Source organism: Zootoca vivipara, chromosome 4 (assembly GCF_965207765.1).
Source record: "Zootoca vivipara chromosome 4, rZooViv2.hap1.1, whole genome shotgun sequence".
In the NCBI taxonomy this organism is placed as follows: domain Eukaryota; kingdom Metazoa; phylum Chordata; class Lepidosauria; order Squamata; family Lacertidae; genus Zootoca; species Zootoca vivipara.
Window position 1 is genome coordinate 29,141,423 of NC_142587.1, and position 23,072 is coordinate 29,164,494.

General features: G+C 41.6%; 1 protein-coding gene across 4 annotated transcripts in view; it reads right to left on the minus strand.

Annotated features, from left to right (window-relative positions):
* MAP4K4 (mitogen-activated protein kinase kinase kinase kinase 4) overlaps positions 1-23,072 on the minus strand; it is a 132,934-nt gene that overhangs the window by 42,684 nt on the left and 67,178 nt on the right. For all 4 annotated transcript variants that reach the window (XM_035116248.3, XM_035116247.3, XM_035116245.3 and 1 more), the window contains exons 4-11: positions 13,367-13,492; positions 12,063-12,173; positions 8,036-8,126; positions 6,891-7,021; positions 4,401-4,455; positions 3,781-3,859; positions 1,994-2,169; positions 67-139 (exon numbers count right to left, since the gene is read on the minus strand). In XM_035116248.3, the coding sequence (XP_034972139.1) occupies positions 67-139; positions 1,994-2,169; positions 3,781-3,859; positions 4,401-4,455; positions 6,891-7,021; positions 8,036-8,126; positions 12,063-12,173; positions 13,367-13,492 (842 nt within the window). The remainder of the gene's footprint in view (positions 1-66; positions 140-1,993; positions 2,170-3,780; positions 3,860-4,400; positions 4,456-6,890; positions 7,022-8,035; positions 8,127-12,062; positions 12,174-13,366; positions 13,493-23,072) is intronic.

Consider the following 23,072-nt stretch of genomic DNA (forward strand, 5'->3'; position numbering starts at 1 on the left):
TCACAGAATTTTTAACTGACCCCTAACATTTCTCTTTGGATGATGGTGATGTTAGAGATACACTACCTTGGCTCTCCTTCTTGTTCAGGCACTTCCTCTTCCTCTTCTTCACTTCCACTATATTCATATTCAGTTTCATCTGGTAGGAGAGGAGTGGGGTGGGGAGAATGTGGCAGGAGAAAACAGCCGTGAAAACAATTATCCTGGAATGTTTAAACCCCACATTCCAAACAGAACATAGGAGTTCTATGCAAAAGCTGTTTTATCAGCCAAAGCTTTGGGAAAGCTCCAAGATAAATATAATAATAGGCAATTTCATCAACATGAGTTGTTTTTTAAAAAAACAACTATAGTAATGATACAAAAAGGACACGCGACACCCTATTTTAGGGAGGCCGTTTTAGAAACACAGGGAAATTATTCACACTAGAGCAGGTATCCCCAAACTGCGGACCTCCAGATGTTTTGGCCTACAACTCCCATGATCCCTAGCTAACAGGACCAGTGGTCGGGGAAGATAGGAATTGTAGTCCAAAACATCTGGAGGGCCGAAGTTTGGGGGTGCCTGCACTAGAGAATCATTCTTAAGAGTGCTTTCGTTGCCAAAGCAAAAATATTGTTGCTGCGGACTGTCCAAAGCTACTCCATCAGACAAGGAACATAAAATTAAACCCAGGAATTCAATGTGGAAATTTTAGATACACAATATACCAGCACTACAACTCTCTCTCTACCCAGGACTCTCAATCCTTTCTCAAAATGACCACTTTGGAAGAGGTCAAAGATAAATATTGGGGCTGGATTTCAAAGCGCTATTTCAGATGGAATTTTTGGCACTTTTTTGACATCTAACTGGCAGATTGCCATGCCATTTCGTAAACACCTTTTGCAATTATTTCCACTTCAGTTTGTCATGTAGCTCACAGTGCGAGGTGATGACACTGCTTTTCAGGAAGCTCGCCCAGAACCTAGTGGGCATGCAGAACTAGTTGCATGCTTTTAAAAATGTCTACGTTTTCTAATATGTCAGCCTCAGCACTTTCTGAAGCTGCCCCCATTCTACCACCCCATGAGTATTCAATTCCTTTCCTCACTTTTAAAAGTGTTGTTCCCTCTTTCTATGCAGTTGCAGAACTAATAAACTAATGGAACTGATTTCCCTCTTCTCTTTCATTCTACTCCTTCACTTCTATGGTCCTGTCACAGGGCAAAAAATAATAATGATACAGTTAAATCTGGGCTCCCGAATGCCTGTGTTATCATACATTTTGGCTCCCGAATGCCAAAAACCCAGACATAAATGCTCCGGTTTTCGAACGTTTTTCGGAACCCGAACGTCTGGCGCGGCTTCCGCTCGAGTGCAAGAAGCTCTTGCAACCAATCAGAAACTATGCCTCGGTTGTCGAACATTTTGGAAGCCGAACGGGCTTCCGGAACAGATTACGTTCGACGCCGAACGAGCTTCCGGAACAGATTACGTTCAACAACCAAGGTTTGATTGTGTTCATTTAATGGCTAGCATGCATCTTGTTCTTCCTTAAATTAGAGGCAGGGAGGGTGGGTCTCTTACTGGGAAGGGACCATGAGGGGGGGTCTGATCTCTTCATTGTCCCACCATGATTGGAAGGTAGATTTTCCCTCCCCATGAGCTATGGCTAGGAGCCTTAGAGGGGAAATTCCCCATGTTTGCCAATGGATTCTAGCCATGCAGAAAGTTGGGACTGCTTGGGATCATGATGAGGCACTGGAGAAATAAGCCTCCCCTCCCCACACCCAGTAAGAGTCGACCCACCTGTAACCTGTAATTATTCAAGGGAAATCAAAATATATACCTGCATGCTACGTATTAAGTGAGCATCTAGTTTGGTCCTTAGTTTGTAATCCAGTACACCTGCGATTTATTTTATATACCACTCTAGAACAAACATTTCTACTACAACAAGCACACGGACACTTGCAAGAAGATTCAAAATTTTTCAAAAAGATCACATACCCTTTTCGCCTCTCTTCTTCTTGGTTCTGTCTATGTGATCTTTAAGCTGGATTCGGACTTGCCTTTCATTTGGCTGATCGCGTATAAATGGGTGTTTTAAAAGCTGCTCTGTAGGTGGTCGTTGCATATAGTTCTTCACTAAACAGCCCTCTATAAAACTAAAGAACTTTTTTGACCTGAGCAAAAATAAAACGACACACATTTTAAGTCATTTTGACAAGATCAGAATATATTTAGCAAGGTTCCCTTGCATCCTAAAAAGTGGCAGGACCAATCTCTGACAAACAAATTTGGCTAAATGCAACACAAAGTGTGAGGGCAATAACTTCACAAGGAAAAGCAAATTATATTTGCTTGTATCTGGATACTTTAAGGATCTTAGGGGAGTTTGAGTTATCTTTCTAGAAGTAAATGGTAAATAAGGGCCTGGTTCAAACAGAGCCTATTTTTCCTGGGGAAATAGCTTTACATTAGCATGAGTCCCCATTCTGGCCAACCAATCAAAATAGAGATCCTCAGGAACTTCATGTGTGTATATTCATTCATTCATTCCCCCCTCTCTCTGTAAATTCAACAAAGGAATAACTCCATTTAATTTCCTTAAATGTAATTTATAAAAAAGAGTTCTAAAACATTAGCACAAGAACTCTGCATTCCTGAACATAACTAGAGTCACCTTGGGGTTCTCAGTGGCTGTCAAAGTTAAATATAAAAGTGGTTTGGCTTAAAAATACAATCTGATAGAGTTAATGAATTTCTGTCATCTGGTGAAATGGATAACCATACTATTCACTGTTTGCAATTATTACAGTGAAAGACTTCATGAATTTTAACAAATACCTTCAACATGGAAACTAGGAGTTGGGTTGCATTTGCCCACTCCCTTATTCTATGTTGTGTCATTTTCAGCTTCAGTGGCTGCAGAATTTGTCAACTTAACAAGAAGCTGGTGTCAACCATGCCTATTTTTTTGTCCTTGTTAAGAACCATTAAAACTATATAATGATCTCAGCTCGGGCTCTCACTCAGTAGTTAAGAATTTTCAGACACCTGTGAATTATGTTTCAGGTCTTTAGAAATAACACAATGGCGACTTTTGGACAGTAAACCTCAGTTCAGCACTACATAAACAACCCTAGCAACTTGTTGGACTTGAATACAAAAGCTTTTCCTGGTCATTTCCTTAAATTTCATACAAGAAAGAAGATTCCACCTAAACATTAGGAAGAACTTCCTGACAGTAAGAGCTGTTCGACAGTGGAATTTGCTGCCAAGAAGTGTGGTAGAGTCTCCTTCTTTGGAGGTCTTTAAGCAGAGGATTGACAGCCAAATGTCAAGAATGCTTTGATGGTGTTTCCTGCTTGGCAGGGGGTTGGACTGGATGGCCCTTGTGGTCTCTTCCAACTCTATGATTCTATGATTCATTTCATCCCAACCAAGGACCATGTTTAACACCACCTATGGTTAGTTTTAGCAACCCAGCTTTATAATTCACAGTTCCCATTTTTCTTATTGTGAAACTCGCCGTAGTTATGTTAAATCATGATCCTAAGTTTGAAAATAATGACAAGCAACATTTAAAGGAAAGTGAAAGCTTCTGAAACACTCCTGAGCACAGGAAGAAAAGAAGAAAGCAGATCACACAAGCCTGAAACGAGGCAAGGCACATTCAATGTAACTCTGAACAGGGGTTCTGCATTATGTCCAAACATGGCTTTTCTGTCTTGTGAAAGGAAAAATGCTGTATTTCAACCAATATACAACTTCCCACTATAGCAGCCACATACCATTTCTTAGATTTTAGCCGTGGAGGAGGATTTCTAGGAATAAGAAACAGGGCTCGCATTGGATGCATGTCGCAGAGAGCTAGAAATGAATAAGAAAAAAAGCATTTCATTCTCTGCACTGAGACATTTTATGAAAATTGCAATTTGGGGGGTTGGCGAGAGAGAGAGAGAGAGAGAGAGAAAGACTTGAGACTAAGTTTCCTTGGCAAGGCTACCCATTAAATATTGTTCTTTACAGTTACACAAACACAAAGCATTGATACTGTTGCAGCATATCTGTTCAAAGATCTGATGTCTCACATCAGAAAGTTTATATGGATTCAATAAATCTCTATTACAAGGTTTCTCCCATTGTTTTGTTTCTATAGCCCTAGCACAACCACAAAGTAATGATTTGGCACAGGGCTATCTGGCAAAAGGCGCTGCTATTTATGGTGTTTTATTTTTATGCTGCTAGAGGAGGTGGGGTGGGAATCCAAGAGAACAGAAATCGACCATTGTGCTTTCAAAAATCTCAAGTGTAAGCTTAGGTTACAAAGAGCAAGTTAAAATATAGGTTTCAAACTTTAAAAAAAACAAAAAACCATCAGGCCAATAGAAAATGGATACATATCACTTACGGGGAGCACCTTCTGCCATCTCGATAGCTGTAATGCCACATGACCAAAGGTCACTCTGCAAAAAGACACCATGTTAGCAAACACTTTTATCCATTTTTCTTTCCAGTCTCTGATGCACTGCATATCGAATTGCATAAACCTAGACTTTCCTTTTACTTTATTATGGGTGGGGAAAACAATACCCAAATAAGAATATTAAAACTGACTTATGGAGAACTTATTATTTAGCATCTACACAGCCAATCTCCTGTGTAAGTCAAACTCTAAGTAAGACTATGTTGGATTTAAATAAATATCACAAGTGGGTTTCTCCCCCCCTCCTTTACACTCCCCCCCTCCGACCCCCCCCCCCAATGTCTTCCCTCCATGAAGTAACATTTCTGGAATTTTTACAAATCAAAAGCTTTTTGCTATTTGGTGGATGTAATTACATAGAAACCAAACAAAATTGAGGGGTGCTGACACCAACAGAAAGCAAATATGGCGCTAAACTAAGCCCAAGGAAGACTCCTAAAATACACACTTGAAGAGGAAGGCTAAAAAAATTTACTCCAAATAGGTCATAGCCATGTTGCTTATTCTATTCCAAAATAAACATAGGGATGAATTTCTGATTATAGGAGGCAATAAGACTTCAGATGCTACTGCTGTTTTTCCATGGGCTAGTTGTCCTACGCTCCAGTTCCCAAGTATTCCCGTAATGCTCTTGTAGGATGAGATACATAAAATGAATTTTTCCCAGGGTGTTTGGTAGATTAAAAGACAATCCTAACATTCTGGTGCTGCCCAGAGATAGAAATGTCTCTGTCAGCAATAACAGACAGGACATAACAATTTATAGGTGGAGGAACACTTCGATTTTCCAGAAGAGACCCACTAGATGGCAATTTGAGGCTAAAAAGTCAGCCTTATTCACCACTATCACAACTGCTGCAAATTCGTAACATATCAGTGCCACAATTAATCTTCGGCACATGGCGAGATACCAGGGATCATTTCCTGAGGCCCTCCTTCGTGTGCCTCCTCTGTGAGAGGTCCAAAGGTTGGCAGCACGAGAACAGACCTTTCCTGCCATGGCTCCCCATTTGTTGAATGCTCTCCCAAGGGTGCCAGCTAGAAACATTTATCTATAACCACGCCTTTAGCTAATTTAACAATCTATGGCAGCGGTATTGTTTTTGTTCGTTATTAGGGTAGGTATTCTTTGTGTTTTTAATATTGTAAAGAGCTCCATGACCTTTTGATGAAGAGTGGTATAGAAATTTTTATGATGATGGTGATGATAATGATAATAATAATAATAATAATAATAATAATAATAATAATAATAATAATGTTCCCTGTCCACTTCTGCTGCCCTTCCCTTCTCTCACATATTCTCACAATCGACTGTGTTTCAGAGCACTATGCAATACCTAATAAAAAAAGTTTCTCATCTTATGTAAGATCTTATTCTCAAAGGCAATTAAGGATTTCAAGTTCCCAAGCTTTATTTAGATTAATGCACTGTTTCTAGCAATGAGAATTAAATATTTTATTCTCTTTTCTCCTGTGGTTGCCTAAGAGGAGCTTAGAGATTTCCATAAGGCTGCTTTAAAAGGAACCTAGCTTTAAAGGAGAAGGAGAAGGAAACAAATTATGAAACAAGACCATTTAACCTTGATAGCCCTTAAAGGCTGACGTTTGTTGCATCTATTGATGCTCAGACAGAAAAAGTCAAATAAGGACAATCATCTCGTATCGAATACCAGTTTCAAATGAACATCTAAACCATGCCATGGGTGAATGCTTGCTCCCCCCCCCACCTCCTCATGCTAGGGAAGAATGAAAGCTTCCTCTTAGAACAAATCAAAGCTCCATGTTATGTCCAAAGAAACCAGGGTCTTAAATGACAACAGAACAAACTTTGGTTTCTTTTGAAGTTGAACTTCAGTTCTCCTTTCACAGAAGAAGACATGGAGGTGGGATGGGAGAATCCTATCAACCAGGGGTGACCCTTGGCCCAATTTCATGTGAGCTGCACAGAAAGAAAGAGTGGAAGAAAGGAGAATTTAGGGGCACCTTCACATTTCCAACACTGAAAGCCCTCTATGAAGAGTGTGAGAGGGGGGAGAAGGGAGTATGAAACTTATGTGCAGACACACAACTTTGACTGCCCATGTATTTTCACTGTGTGCACACATACAAGCTGCACAAAGTCACACACAAAAATGGAAATATGTATTAAGATTGTCACCTGTGGGTTTCATGCTCCTTCCTATATTGGAGTTTCCCATGTAGGGAATGCACTGTTAAGCTCTATACTACATGCATTAATTTATTAGGTTATACTGTCTGCGCCTGCTTTCCACTGCACTTAATCAACTGTAAGAGAAATTCCTTAGAAAAGCAAAGGGGGGGGTCATGTCTTCCAGGCACAACACTCATGATAAATACAGGATTTGTAGAACACTCAATACACCCTAACAACTATGTTAATATTTCTCTTACTCTGTAGTCATATGTAGCATCTGGGTTTTCATCACAGGCAATAACTTCTGGGGCCATCCAGTAAGGCGTGCCAATAAAGGTATTTCTTCTACCGACTGTCCTGTCCAGCTGAGCACTAACACCAAAGTCCACTACATCAAGAACAGAAAAAAAGAAGAATCAAAACACACTGAAGCGAGATCTCCAGGATCACTGTAAAATAAATAGTGTAGGTGTTCTGGCAATATGCTGCAGATATATACCAAGGCTTCTACAATTCGGAAAATGAGTTAAAATGGACATTTATATGGATCGATGCTAGAAGGTATTCGACTCATTAATAGAAAGTAATCTTCAACACGTCTCATGGGTTTACTAGCAAGACAGCATCCATATCAGACAAAGGGCTGCAAGAACATTGTCCACAGAAGCTACATGCACAAAGCCAAGTAAGTGGTTCCCTTTTTGAAGGAAGAAGGGTGGAATAATCAAGGCCCACGTGCCACATTTATCAGAGTTTGCACATACTAAATCAAACCATGACTTAGCACAAACAAGCAAACTGTGGGAGGGGAGATTGAGGGGAGATTGCAGTCGCTTTGATTCTCACTGGCCATGCTCATGCTGCCCTGAGCTAATCCATCATTTAGCTTAGTGTGCCACCTGAACCAGGTCTCTCTCCAGACATACCATGAGCCGTAACCAACGTTTGTTCTATGTTTACAGATCATTGTTCGTCAGGGAGAGCTGAACCACAAATGTGGGTTTGGACAACGTGGGAAGCCAAACCACAACGCCGCAGAGCACAATAGCAAGGGAGGAGCAAAATGGCTCCAATATCCTCTCTAGGAAGCTGTGTACATGCTTTTTCATGCTAAGCCATGACTTGACTTGGCTTAGCATTAAGTGCAAACAAGGGCAGAAGACTTTCTGACACAGAAATCAATCTCTATTTCAAAAAATACAATTTCCTAAAATGCATGCAATGCCAGCAGCTCTTTTTTGACAGCATGGTTACTCATTGGAGAACCAAGGCAACCCTCTTATTTACTTGTTACCAGGAACACCCCACTCAACAAGCAAAAATGCTCTGAAGTCAGATTAAGAGATACAGAAACTAAGCAGAGAGAGGAAAGAAAGCGAGTAGAACAGGCTAATTAACTTACCCAGTTTCACCTCTGCATTTTCTGTTAGCAATACATTCTGCCCTTTGATATCCCGATGAATCACATGGTGGGCATGGAGATGCGCCAATCCCTGCATTTAAAAAGAAAAAAACCCAGAAGACTGTAGGGTCTTCTTCCCCTTTAATTTTGCAACTACATTCTACTGCAACTATTTGACAAAACCATACTATAGACCTTGTGGATTCTTTCCCTCCAGCCCAGCGCAACATGATCAACTGTAGATGTTTTCAACAGCATGCCACCCACATAGACCTTACTTGTCAAAAATAAGGTAGCCGTGTTGGTCTGCCATAGTCAAAACAAAATTAAAAAAATTCCTTCCAGTAGCACCTTAGAGACCAACCAATGGTCTCTGCATGCACACAAAAGCTCATACCAATAACAAAAATAGTTGGTCTCTAAGGTGCTACTGGAAGGAATTTATTTATTTATTTTTGTCAAAAATAAGTGCAGCTATAAAGCGTTGTGCACACATTTTACAAAGGTGAAACACAACAGCTGCGCTATACAAGTTATTTTAAGAATCTATAAATATGTATAGTGCATGCTTGCCTGGCAAGAGTTAATATTATAAGGACCACACTACATCATGACAATGAAACCACTTATGGAACTATGGAGAGATATTCAAAGGATATACAAGAAACAAAGCAATGCACTTTTGCCAGGAATATGGAATGACTCAACTGTGTAAGAGAGGACTAAAAAACAAATGTTCAGCTTTAGGAAAGGGGTGGCTAAGAAGAAATGTGACACAAGGAGTAATCGGGAACACTTGTTTACCACTTTTACTTACTGCATGTAACTGCCTCCAGAGGAGGCTAAAAATTGGATGTGACAAACTTAAAGCACAGTAGCAGTATGAATTCTGGATGCATATTTTTCTCTTTAGCTTGTACTGTTATGTAGATGAGCAGATATATAAATCTATTTGGTACAGATAGTGTCTTCAAGCATGACCAAATTATTGGAGGGGAGGGACAGGAAATGGTTTATGTTGACTGTTTGCTGCAATTATTTGCAGTGCCTTAAGTCTTACTCATTTACTTCCCATTGCATGCTAGGACACCACTGGATACTCTTTCTTCTCACTGTCTAAGTTCCCAAGTGGCACAAAGAACAGGAAGCATGCAATCAATCTGACCTATTACCATACTGTAGATAGACCATTTACCTCCAATGAGAGGCTGCAGCTGGTGTTATCAGGATAGGTGGTGGTAAAAAACCACTTCTGGCAAGGCCACCACCTGATTGTTGGTTGGCAGAATAGAAGCTTGATGCAGTAGAGCAGGGTTTCCCAAACTTGGGTCTCCAGCTGTTGTTGGACTACAACTCCCATCATCCCTAGCTAGCAGGACCGGTGGTCAGGGATGATGGGAATTGTAGTCTAAAAACAGCTGGAGACCCATGTTTGGGAAACCCTTGAAGGCAGTAGAGCCTTGAGGTTTTTAACTTCCAGGTAATATCAAACTTTTTTGACAAATCCTTCGCTCCCAAATTGCATGGACCCACTACCACGACATATCATGGTGGCATGATCATTCGTGTTCCCCCTCACCTCATTAGGCAACATGCAAAGCTGGTGGGGGGGGAACCTTGTAAACTTCTAGAACTTAAGTGCATGTGTTGATATTTACAAAGTACCGAGCTGTATGAATGAAGAACTCTGAAATTCCATGAGAAAAGAAGACATGCTTGCTATCCGTCTCCTGTGACAAGTGAAGATGACGTGGAAGAAGTGCTTTGCTGGAGTTGGTTCATTTTTCTTTTAGGTACCAGTGGGGGGGGGGAGAACAGATAGGCTAGTAAATATTTCTGAGCCAGAAACTTTTGCAGACTTACTGCTGTTCTCTTTTGTTTTCATGAAACTTAATTGTGATGGAGATACTTTGAGTCAAGTGCAAGGGCCAGGTCACTTATAAGCAACACTCCCTAAGCAGCCAGTTTTCTTTTCTTTCTTTCTTTCTTGCCCACAACAGACATTATTTGAAAGTGCTTTGGGGCTGAATGATTAATATTAATAGCACAAAGTTAAGCGATTTGCTTTAAACAAAAATCTTTGATCATGATTTACTATGCCCAAGCTGCTTTTACACCATGTGTTAAAAATAAATGAGGAGATCCAATTAAATTGAACACCGGGTAGGACTGGAATAAAGGCAATGATAATACTGTTCCCCACAAAGAATACGGGCTTGACCTCTGGAATATACTGCTACAGAAGCAGCGGTGCCATAATTAATAAACAAAATGCCTCCATGATCTGTTGTGGTAGTGGTCCATGCAATTTGGGAGTGAAGGATTTGTCCATTCTAGAAAAAGTTTAGAATAGCCGAGCTTGCCTATGCCTGTGATAAGGTTCCAGTAGCTGTCAAAACACAACAGATAATTTTCCTTTCAAGGAACACCTGCCAGGAAATGATGCTCATTTGTTGTAGGAAGGCATTTCTATGTCAATATACCCTGCAGCAGTATTGATGGAATCATCAGGTTGGGGAATACTGCCTTGCTTGTTTTATGATTATTATTTAACGTACTCTGGAATTTATTGTAGATTTAAGATTATTTTGAGCACACAAGTAGATTTTTAAGTGTTAAAAACCCAAAACATTATGGAAGGTCCCTGCTTCCAAACAGCACTTAAGGCAGGATTCCAAAGCAGCCAACAAATCCCCTCTAATAGGTTAGGTAAAGGTAAAGGGACCCCTGACCATTAGGTCCAGTCGTGACCGACTCTGGGGTTGCGCGCTCATCTCGCATTATTGGCCGAGGGAGCCGGCGTACAGCTTCCAGGTCATGTGGCCAGCATGACAAAGCCGCTTCTGGCAAACCAGAGCAGCACATGGAAACGCCGTTTACCTTCCCGCTGTAGCGGTACCTATTTATCTACTTGCATTTTGACGTGCTTTCGAACTGCTAGGTTGGCAGGAGCTGGGACCGAGCAACGGGAGCTCACCCCGTCACAGGGATTCGAACCGCCGACCTTCTGATCAGCAAGCCCTAGGCTCAGTGGTTTAACCACAGCGCCACCTGGGTCCCTTAATAGGTTGGAGGAGCACAAATCAGGGCTTTACCTACACGCTGAAAGTAACGAAGCAGCAAGAGAGCATTCTACCAGTAATCCATGCTGTTTGATACACACATAAGGGTTCAGATTTGAGCAGTACTGAGGTAGAGATATGGGCTTCTCCTATATATTTTGAGTATGAACTTTATCTTAGTGTTCCATTTAGTGCCAAAAATTATCCAGGAGAATTAACACAAAGGGAAATGTTTGTGCCACTGCAAACGGGTACGGGTTAAAACAGAACTGCCTTCTCTTGCATTCATGGTTTTAACGATGGAAAGGCAGCATACAAATAAAATGACGTATGTATGTATCCAAATCTGAGCTTCAGTATTGCTTTACAGAAGAAGAAGAAGCCACATACAAAAAGGGAAGAGTAACACTTGTGCCAAAGAAAACAGAAGCACACCAACACGCAGTCCTTTTTATTGATCCACCACCTGGCTGCATAACCCAGAGAAATCACCCTGCGCTAGCCCTGTGAAGTGGATGAAGAAAACACATGCTGTATTTTAATATCCATTGCAATTTGCAGATTTGCAGACAAAGATGTGAGCAGCCCTTGGCCATATGTTTGGAATGTACTTCAGCCATTTGGAAAACGTTCTTCTCCGCTGGTAATCAGGCTGCTCCCAGAGGTATATTTTGCATTACAAGTGAAGCATCAGATCCCACCACTTAGTATCATTTCTAATGCACATAGCCTATGTTAAAATGATTATGTAACCGTTGGCTTAAGTTTGGTGTTGTTTTTTTTAAAAAAAATATTTTTTAAAAAATGATTAACATTCAAGAACTGCTTTAATCCTGTGTCTCATGTCACAGGGTTAAAGCCATGTACTTCACTGCCAATTCACTGGGAATTAATGCAGGAATTAAATCTCGCCATTTTTGTTTCGTTTTTCAAAAAGAAAAAGAAAATGCTTATCATTTCCTTACCCTCAGAATTTCTCTGGAGATGTAGGCTATCCAGTCCTCCTTCAAAGTATTTCCTTTCGTATTCTTCACAAGGTCTGTAATAGAGCCTGCACCACAAAACTCCATGACAAGCTACAAAAGACAGAGAGAGAGAGAGAGAGAGAGAGAGAGAGAGAGAGAGAGAGAGAGAGAGAGAGAGAGAGAGAGAGTGTCAATATAGGATAGAAATATCAGGGATTCAGCTGCACTGCAACAAAGCTTACTGGACAATTAAGGAAGGCAAACAATCATAACAGCCAAAGTGGGTCTTAATCTATATTCCTTTAACATCAATACATTCATTTATTAGCTTCCAGAGAACAAAGATGTTCACATTACATAATGTATGGCATGTATATAGTAGTAACAGGTGACTAAAACCAAAGACTGCTAGATTGTTTGGATATTGTAAAGTTCTGCCTCAATGAGCAAGGCAAAAAAACAGATCCTATCACACACATGCTCTCTCTCTTTCGCCCCGAGTTTCTAGAATGCCAAGACCCATGGTGTTCTAAAATTTGAGAGCAAGGACACAAGCTTCCCCTACCAACTGACATTAGAAATCTAATCAGTCTCCACCAGGACTAGGGCACCTGTGGCTTCCCAGTGTCAAATGACTGCAACTCCTATTATTTGTAACTACTGGCCATGGGTCAGCTACGGCTGATGGGAGTTCAACAAAATCTGGAAGGCTACAAATTCCCCAACCCTGCTCTATACCACTAGGCTGCAATCCTATTCCCATTTACCTGCGTGTGTAAGCAAGGCCCACTGAACTTAGTGAGACCTGTGGATTGCACGAAAGGTTTATTTGCAGAAAAATAGAATGCTCACGTTACTTTCTATTGTTTTTTTTTTTACTGGGTGTGCTTCCTGACTGGAAGGAGGCAAACCTAGAAAAGCAGCTCATACAGAGATGCAATGGGCAGCCTCTTAAAGGAAAGATGGAAGAGCCAGTTGATGCTGATCATCCCAAGCACAGGCTAACTTGCTTAGCTCAGCTCAACCTATCGTACAAACACGATAAACCTAGCAGAGCTATTTTACTTTAAACTAGTTAAAATCCTAGAACAATAAATGCTTCTTTTATGTGAATTTATGCAAACTCTTCACATTTCTACCAAGTATTAAGGAAACAAAATTATACAGGATTTTTAAGATTAAATTCTCTTGAGTTTTCCTGCTCTGCTAGCGAGCGTAGCATTAAGCATTCAGGGTATTTTTTTTGCTAGGAATCAAGCATTTAGTTGCAATTCACATTCCCATTTCCTTGTCAACATGCTTACCCATAGTTGGTCGTCATGTCCTGGAGGACTTTTCTTAATAAAAGCACCGTAGTAAGTTGCAATATTTCTATGATGGGAATATTTCTTCAGCATGTTTATCTCCAGCTTGATTTCTTCTTCTTCATCCTTTTTATGGGGGAAATAGATAGATATATGTATATATGAATGCATCTACTGCAGCATTTGTGGCACACGCCCCCCCCCCAAAAAAATATATCTCCCCCATTAACCTCAGAGCAGCAGCACAAAATTATCCCATCCTGTGGAAATCATGGGTGGGTTGAGCGCGTGGCAGAGAAAACAGGTTCAGCCCAATGTATTAAAAACCAGATCTAGCATTAGTAGTGCAATTCGCTGCCTGTTCCACCCGCCCGCCCTTTTGTATAGGCTTTCAAAGATCATCAAGTGTGCCAATATTAGATCGTTTGACCTGTGTTTAGTTTGCAAATAATCTTGGCTTGTTGTTACGTACAAACTGGGGGATCCAGACATACAATACACAATGGCTAAGCGAGCCAACTTCAAACCAGCTAAATACAATTCTGCATCTGTAAACTCTCGTGGTGATTTTAATGCAGCTGGCATCAATTATCACTTTAAAACCCTTACTGTGGGGCCTGAAATGCTGTCCCGTACACGTCCTCGGTATTCATGACATGACTCCAGCTTTAATTCGTGACAGCCCATCTTATTACTGAGAACTACAGCAGCGAGCTACATTTTCCGCGCTATAAACGATCCTACTGTGTACGTTTCAGTTTTGCTCTACAAAAGGGGAATTACAACCAATACCAAATTCCCACACATTTCCAATATTCATGCCCTGGCTGCTTAAGAGAGTCACAGCACATTAGCAACATTGTGTGCATAGGACAACAGACCTTGCCCAAACACACATGCGCACACAATACAGTTGCCTCAAGATATGATCTACAACAGTGACATCTGGTGGTTACTGTACATCACTGACTTCTACTTGCAGTTTTCAAAAATGCAAGTACATTGCAATTCATTAACCGCAATCTGCTCCCCTGCTCATCTTTCCCCTCTCCCTATTCATATAAGAGGGCATGTTGAGAATAAAGGATCTTGTTCCCTCACCAAATATTATGCATTTCTATTTGTCTCTTGGATCTCTCGTAAGAGCTTAGTGAGGTGACTAATGAATGATGAACCCCAAAATACCAATCCGGCTAATAACAGCAGCATGCAAGAACGACAGGAAAACAGAAACAAATTTCTCAAACGAGGTAAATATGATGTTCAAATTAATTAGGAAAACATCAGCACCAAAGCATAAAACGTTTTCAATGGTGCAATAAAAGAATGGGTATCTGATTAGCTCCTCGAATTAGAATTTATTCTCATTCCTACATAATTTTTTTAACATATTTTTTTTACATTGACTTCCTAGCATGAGCAGCATGATTATGATAAAAACAGTACTCTTGTTTGGCAGTGTAAGCTTTTTTGTGTATGGGCATTTCATTATACAGTGACACACAAGACTAGACCACATTCATCTGATCCAGCAACTAACGTCTCACAGCTCATACGCAAATCCGGTGAGGCACTGAACCTATGTTTTCAGTACAGCTGCATCATAAGTGCAGATGTCTCAAGTAGAAGAAGCCTGTCAGTCAACCTCTCACACGGCAGCTGTAGCATGAGAAAAATGTGACTGCCAGCAGAGACCAAAGAAACTAAGGGTAGGGTCTACAACACGATTTGAGTAGTGCTGGTTACTGTATGATCATTCCAGTTTCCAAGCAGAGCACTTGGAAGACTTGAAAGAGAAATTTCCGATTTGGACCAATGGTAAGGTCTGCAAGGCCCTCTTATTTGCTCTTTGGACTGGAAAACTTTCAAAAGGTCTCTTATACCTCTTTCTCTTTTTACCGCACAAAACAAGCCCATTATTTAGCTAGAATAGACTTCCTCAGAGACCTGTGTCTGCTGGTCTGAGTTTCTTGGGTGAAAGGCAGGGTGCATAAGAAGCAAAGCCAAAATAAATAATGGGAGCAAGGTGCCATGGAATTATCACAAGAGTTAATCCAAAGTTGTTGCTTTTTAAGCCTCTGTGTGAAAACCTTTAACCAGGGGTAGGCAACCTAAGGCCCGTGGGCCGGATGCGGCCCAATCGCCTTCTCAATCCGGCCCACGGACGGTCCGGGAATCAGCGCGTTTTTACATGAGTAGAATGTGTCCTTTTATTTTAAATGCATCTCTGGGTTATTTATGGAGCATAGGAACGCGTTCATATATTTTTTTCAAAATATAGTCCGGCCCACCACATGGTCTGAGGGACAGTGGCCCACGGCTGAAAAAGGTTGCTGACCCCTGTAACAGATGACAAAAGCTGGTGCCAAGAGAACCTCCATTGGGAAGGCATTGAATCATAGAATCAGTTGGAAGAGACCACAAGGGCCATCCAGTCCAACCCCCTGCCAAGCAGGAAACACCATCAAAGCATTCCTGACATATGCCTGTCAAGCCTCTGCTTAAAGACCTCCAAAGAAGGAGACTCCACCACACTCCTTGGTAGCAAATTCCACTGCCGAACAGCTCTTACTGTCAGGAAGTTCTTCCTAATGTTTAGGTGGAATCTTCTTTCTTGAAGTTTGAATCCACTGCTCCGTGTCCGCTTCTCTGGAGCAGCAGAAAACAATCTTTCTCCCTCCTCCACATCCTTTCATATATTTGAACATGGCTATCATATCACCCCTAAACCTTCTCTTCTCCAGGCTAAACATACCCAGCTCCCTAAGCCGCTCCTCATAAGGCATCGTTTCCAGGCCTTTGACCATTTTGGTTGCCCTCTTCTGGACACGTTCCAGCTTGTCAGTATCCTTCTTGAACTGCGGTGCCCAGAACTGGACACAGTACTCCAGGTGAGGTCTGACCAGAGCAGAATACAGTGGTACTATTACTTCCCTAGATCTAGATGCTATACTCCTATTGATGCAGCCCAGAATTGCATTGGCTTTTTTAGCTGCTGCATCACACTGCTGACTCTTGTCAAGTTTGTGGTCTACCAAGACTCCTAGATCCTTTTCACATGTACTGCTCTCAAGCCAGGTGTCACCCATCCTGTATTTGTGCCTTTCATATTTTTTTGCCCAAGTGTAGTACCTTACATTTCTCCTTGTTAAAATTCATCTTGTTTGCTTTGGCCCAGTTGTCTAATCTGTTACGGTCATTTTGAAGTGTGATCCTGTCCTCTGGGGTATTAGCCACCGCTCCCAATTTGGTGTGGTCTGCAAACTTGCTCAGGATGCCCTCAAGCCCATCATCCAAGTCCTTGATAAAGATGTTGAATAAGACTGGGCCCAAGAAAGAACCCTGTGGCACCCCACTAGTCACTACTCTCCAGGATGAGGAGGAGACATTGATGAGCACCCTTAATCATTGCATGATTAAGATACAACAGTTGGGGTCTTATTGGGGTACCCCACTTCTGATGGAGATGGCAGTTCTATCATGTCACTTGGTGCTGATCTTAAAGCATAGGGTAAAGCTAATATGGGAGGAGACTATTTGGATGTTGCAGTAAAATATGTCTAGAGGAAATCTCTTGGCAAAAGAGAACCAGGGAGTGTACACAGCCAAAGTCTGAACCAGTACAGTAGAATTCCATAATTTATTACTGAAAACCATCTACAGTAGAACCTCAACTTACCACCGCCCCTACTCGCGAACAATTTGACTCATGATTGCAGCAAACCCAGAAGTAAATACCGGGTTTGCCGTGATTCGCACACACACAGAAGTGGCTTCTGCCATTTGTGCGCACGCAGAAGCGGCTTCCGTCGTCTGCACATGTGCAGAATGGCGCTGCCACCGAATGCGCAAACGCAGAACGGTGCTTCTACCAGCGACCCAGGTCGACTCACAAACAGACCTCCGCAACGGATTCCGTACATGAGTAGAGGTTGAACTGTACAATGCTGGAAGTATACAAACCATAATAAAAGCAGTGCTGAAATATTAAAGAATAGAAAGAACACATAAATTGGAAATAAAAAAACATTTCTTGCCCAATAAAGAAATTTATAAACCAGTAGAATGCATCAGAAACATTTTTGTAACGGGGGAAAAAATCTGCTATTATTATTATTTACTTAAAACTTTGCATTTCTTTAAAAAAATGTATAGTTCAGGCATAGGCAAACTCGGCCCTCCAGATGTTTTGGGACTACAACTCCCATCATCCCAACTAACAGGACCAGTGGTCAGGGATGATGGGAGTTGTAGTCCCAAAACATCTGGGGGGCCCAGTTTGCCTATGCCTAGTATAGCTCAACAAAATTAATGGGGAACATAATGAATGGATACTAATAAAATCAGTATGTTAACAGTTCATTGCCTTTTATCTTAAAATTTAAACAATACTGGGATTTATATTTAATATAAAACCCATTGTATGCATTATTGATTCCCCCGATGAAATACCTTAATTCATCCACTTTGAACTATTTCATAGCATGCAAATTTAATGCCATGTACTTTTATCATTTTGTTTGTTGAATATTTGCAGCTTGCATGTAAATTAGATACCAATACGTTTAGGCCAGGGAATCAGGTTAGGTTTTGGGTTGGGTTTTTTTAGAAACTATTGCACAATTCATAGATTTACAAACTTCATATTGCAATGTAGGCTGGGGGAGTAAACTGACCACCAGCTCTGGCTTAATCACCTTCCATAATGCATTTCCTTAAGTGACTTAAAAACAAGTTGCTCCTTATTTAGTGGTTTAAAAAGGATACTACCATTGATAAGCCCTCTCTCTGGGGTGTACAGGCCAGCCAGGGTGTGACACTGCCATTTGCAAAGAAAATTAACTCTCTGTATCACAGTATCACTGGGAAAGGACAATAAAAAATAGAATAAAGATAAAAGGGAAACTTCAAACAATAGGCAGTTGGGTATTTTATGGGACTATAAGCAGTGCCTGAAGCAAGGGTTAGCAGAACTGCGCAAGCACATGCTGGAACCATTTCCATGTATCAGAGCCAAAACACTTGCACAATACTCATTTGTTGTCACTGATAATGCAACCACCTGCTGCGATTTTCCTAATGGTGGCTGCTTCCCCTCCCTCTTTTGTTTCACTTCTTTCACTTTGCCTCCAGTTCTTCACCTCTTAACAGCACAGCCTTTGATATACAGAAGGATAAAATGAAAACAAGAAAATAAGTCTCTCATATAAACGAAATAACTGCGCAGTTGGATCTGTGAAAATACGTTTTCCCCCCCAAAAAAGAAAACAATGTCTTCTCACAAACTTCTAAAGTTATCACACAGGATTTACCGTGGTAGTGCAGAAAGCCCTATGCTGATTTCAGTCATAAATACTCAGATGGGCAACAACCCCGTTTTGTTAAGGAATTATCCTGACTATAGGTAGGCAACCTAAGGCCCACGGGGGTCGTTTAACCAGCCCACGAGCTGCCCCCAAACCGAGCCACCTGCTTGACGAACCCCTGCGCGCTGCGCTAAACCGGCACAGCGTGGTGCGGGGACTTGCTTCCGCAGTGCCAGAAATTGCATCTGCGCATCCTCAGACACCAAAAATTGTGTCTGCGCAGACACAGAAAATCGCAGCCGTGTGCATGTGCAATCCAGCCCATGGAGGGATCTCCGCTGGAGTGAACCGGCCTAGGCGACGTAAACCTTGCCGACCCCTGATCTAGAATATGGATGACAGCTAGGACAACATTAACATGGACATTCAGACTGCAACAAATGAGAATAATCCTTAACAGCCCTCATTACAGAGCCTAGTGCTAAATAACCAAATTTGACTGCTATCAATCAGAGTTGGTTTTAAAACCCAAAACAAGAGGGCAGTAGACAACTTATTGATACTGCTAGTTCAACACAATGGGAGTTTGATCAAACACAGCCCTATGGAGTCAACGTCCCTATGGAAAAGTGGCAAATTACTAAAGGCACTCAAAAGGCTTATGACTTCTTTGGAAAGGGGTCGATTTCTAGAATTGCCTTCAATTGTGGGGACACATTACTTTCAGCTGTTGTATGTACATTTATTGAGCCAGTTAGCAGTATTTGAGAAAGACCCTCATTCATGCATGGTTTGTTTTTGTTCTCTCTCTCTCTTATTCTGTATTCCTTAAATGCATACAGGAGTATTGTGTTCCCTTTAGTTGCTTGGGAATGCTATGGAAATGTTCTTCCTATCAAGTCTTTTTTTCTTTCATCTAAAAGCTTTGCTCAGACTCCAGGCAACAATAACAAAATACACACAATGTCACCACTACCACAGTGGCTTCTGTCGAAAAAGAAAACAGGAGGAAATGCAGCAGACAGAGAGATAAATTCCAAAATCTTTTTAACAAGAGAGGGCAAGGAGTGAACTAGGGAACTTATGCATGCAAAGCATGTGATCTACTGCTGAGCTATGACTCCTCTCCCTGTTCTCCCAAGTTCTAATTTATTCAGATAATCAACTGTTTCCATGCTGCTGTATATACTAGATCAGGCATAGGCAAACTCTGCCCTCCAGATGTTTTGGGACGACAACTCCCATAATCCCTGACCACTGGTCCTGTTAGCTAGGGATGATGGGAGTTGTAGTCCCAAAACATCTGGAAGGCAGAGTTTGCCTGTGCCTGTACTAGATGTAAGTGAAAGAAAACACTATCTCCACAAAAGGAATAACGTGAGGAAGGCATTTTGATACAGAAGTCTAGTGCTAGTGTTGTGGAGGTCCGATGCATCACAGATCTGCCAAGTCTGGGTGCTGGGGTGCTAAGACAGCAAACAGGCTAGCAAAAGGACTTCCACAGCAATTCTCTATGCACTGACTATAAAACCTTTGCTTTGATTTGACCATTAAAACCATTGTGAACCTTGATCCACCACTTTCTCTCCAAGACCTAAAGTCCCTTGATGTTTGTGAACATTCAGTGTTAGAAACTGAACACCTATTCACCCTATGGCTCCCAGAACCTAGGTTGCAGGGGCCAAAACAGAATGGCTAGTTGCCCCTTTTTTTGCTAAATTTTATTTCTGTACTGCTTTCTGAACACACTCAAAGGCTGTTACTTTTACACACACCATTGCTTGAACCACTTGAGCTACCCTACTGGGCCAAGGAAATAACTCGCACAACTTAGCAGTTCTTCATCAATGGCAGTCATTCAATTGTACCAGCTAGAAGATAGATAGCTAGAAGATAGATAGATGATAGATAGATAGATAGATAGATAGATATAGATAGATGATATCCCTGCATTGGCAGGGGGTTGGACTAGATGACCCTTGGAGTCCCTTTCCAACTCTATGATTTTATGACTAGCCAAATTTATTCAAATTACAATGAAAGCTAGGATTAGAGAACTCCAGTTTTCATATTTGATATTTTATAAAATAAATATGAAAACTGGAATTATCTCAAATATATGAAAGCCTTTCCTGCAACCCACATCCGTATGCTCATTATTTTACACTAATTTCCTCCGGTGTTCTGGACTAGTAGAGGGCCGTTCCTCTATTAGACTCTATTAGTAACTTGGCCTAACTCTTGAGAACACAAAGGTACCCTGCGAATTTACAGAGATGCGTAAATATATATTAATCAATTAAGATGTAACAACATGTACAATGTGCATGAAATGGATATCATCCATAGCCAAGAGCCACATGCATGCAATTCTTCGAAAAAGTCTCCATTTGCCACTCAAGAACCGTGAACACCAGCTGAGCATGAATCCAGAAGGCATAATCTTCCAAATTATCAGTGTTTTTTTTTAAAAAAAACTAATTCTCAATTTGACATTGAAGACTTTAGTAAAAATGCACCCGGTTACTGCTTTTGGAAAATGTTTGTTTCATGTACCAGTACATGTTGTTACAACCTGTTTAATATATTTACATATATTCAGAATGTTAACTTTGCAAGCCCATCCCCTTCCATCTTTCATTTCTTAGGTAAAGGTAAAGGGACCCCTGACCATTAGGTCCAGTTGTGACCGACTCCGGGGTTGCGGCGCTCATCTCGCGTTATTGGCCGAGGGAGCCGGCTTACAGCTTCCAGATCATGTGGCCAGCATGACTTCTGGCAAACCAGAGCAGTGCACGAAAACGCCGTTTACCTTCCCGCTCTAGCGGTACCTATTTATCTACTTGCACTTTGACATGCTTTCGAACTGCTAGGTTGGCAGGAGCTGGGACCGAGCAACGGGAGCTCACCCCGTCGCAGGGATTCGAACCGCTGACCTTCTGATCAGCAAGCCCTAGGCTCTGTGGTTCAACCCACAGCGCCACCTGCATCCCTATCTTGTATTATCTATAGCAGGCATCCCCAAACTTCGGCCCTCCAGATGTTTTGGACTACAATTCCCATCATCCCTGACCACTAGTCCTCTTAGCTAGGGATCATGGGAGTTGTAGGCCAAAACATCTGGAGGGCCGCAGTTTGGGGGTGCCTGATCTATAATCTATAGAGACCTACTTACTGGCTATTGTGGCTATGATACATTCCGTTGTAAGTTTTATGTATGAGTAGATTTATATGCATACCCTACGTTGACTTCTCTTGTTTTCATAGATCATTAGCCAGTCAGGAAACATATCTTGTTGTTGTTGTTTTGATAGCTATAACAGAGTACAAAACCACTTCCACAGAGTTGCTAGGGTTATATCCATAGTCCAGATGTTTACAGCAGCACAGCTGCCAGCCATACACTGAAACCTTGCAGCTAACATGGGAAGGTAATCAACAATGAACAAAGTCACAAGGTGGTCATGTCTGTCTGTTGTAGACATGACATCATACAGGCAGGACACTGCTGACAATCAACAGTTACCATACCTGCTTAAGAACAGCAGACAAAAGAGGCATTTATTAATCAGACCAAAAATAAATAAATCCCATTCACACCCAAAGGCCATTTCATCACAGATATGCTCACAGACCAAACCAGATAAGAACTCAACACTTACAACCCACTAATTTCCAAGGGAGGAACTTTCTCTACCAAAGTCAATCAGACCTTAAGAATATTTTTCAGGAAATATTATCAGATCAGCGCTAAGCGCATCAACTCCAACAGGAATCTATAGAGCTTCCAACAAGGTGATGCACCTAATAAGACATTCTACCTGGCATGTCTATGGAAAGGAGGAGAAGGAAACAGTAGGAAGCTCGCAGAGGCAGCCATATCAGGACTGCAACAGAAATGGTTGTGTTTGTTTTTGTTTGTTTAAGTGATGGGTGGTGGAGCAACAGCAATCTTACTTTGGTGGCAGGGGCAGCAGCAACAAATTTTGGAGCAGCAGCAGTAGGGGTAAATTTGGCAGCAGTTGTCAATGATAGCTGGCAAGCTAGGTGTGGGTGGCGCTGTGGTCTAAACCACTGAGCCTCTTAGGCATGCCGATCATAAGGTTGGCGGTTCGAATCCCTGCAGCGGGGTGAGCTCCCGTTGCTCTGTCCCAGCTCCTGCCAACCTAGCAGTTTGAAAGCACGCCAGTGCTAGTAGATAAATAGGTACCACTGAGGCGGGAAGGCAAATGGTGTTTCCATGTGCTCTGGTTTCTGTCATGGTGTTCAGTTGTGCTAGAAGTGGTTTAGTCATGCTGGCCACATGACCCGGAAAGCTGTCTGTGGACAAACGCAGGCTCCCTCAGCCTGAAAGCGAGATGAGCGCCGCAACCCCATAGTTGCCTTTGACTGGACTTAAC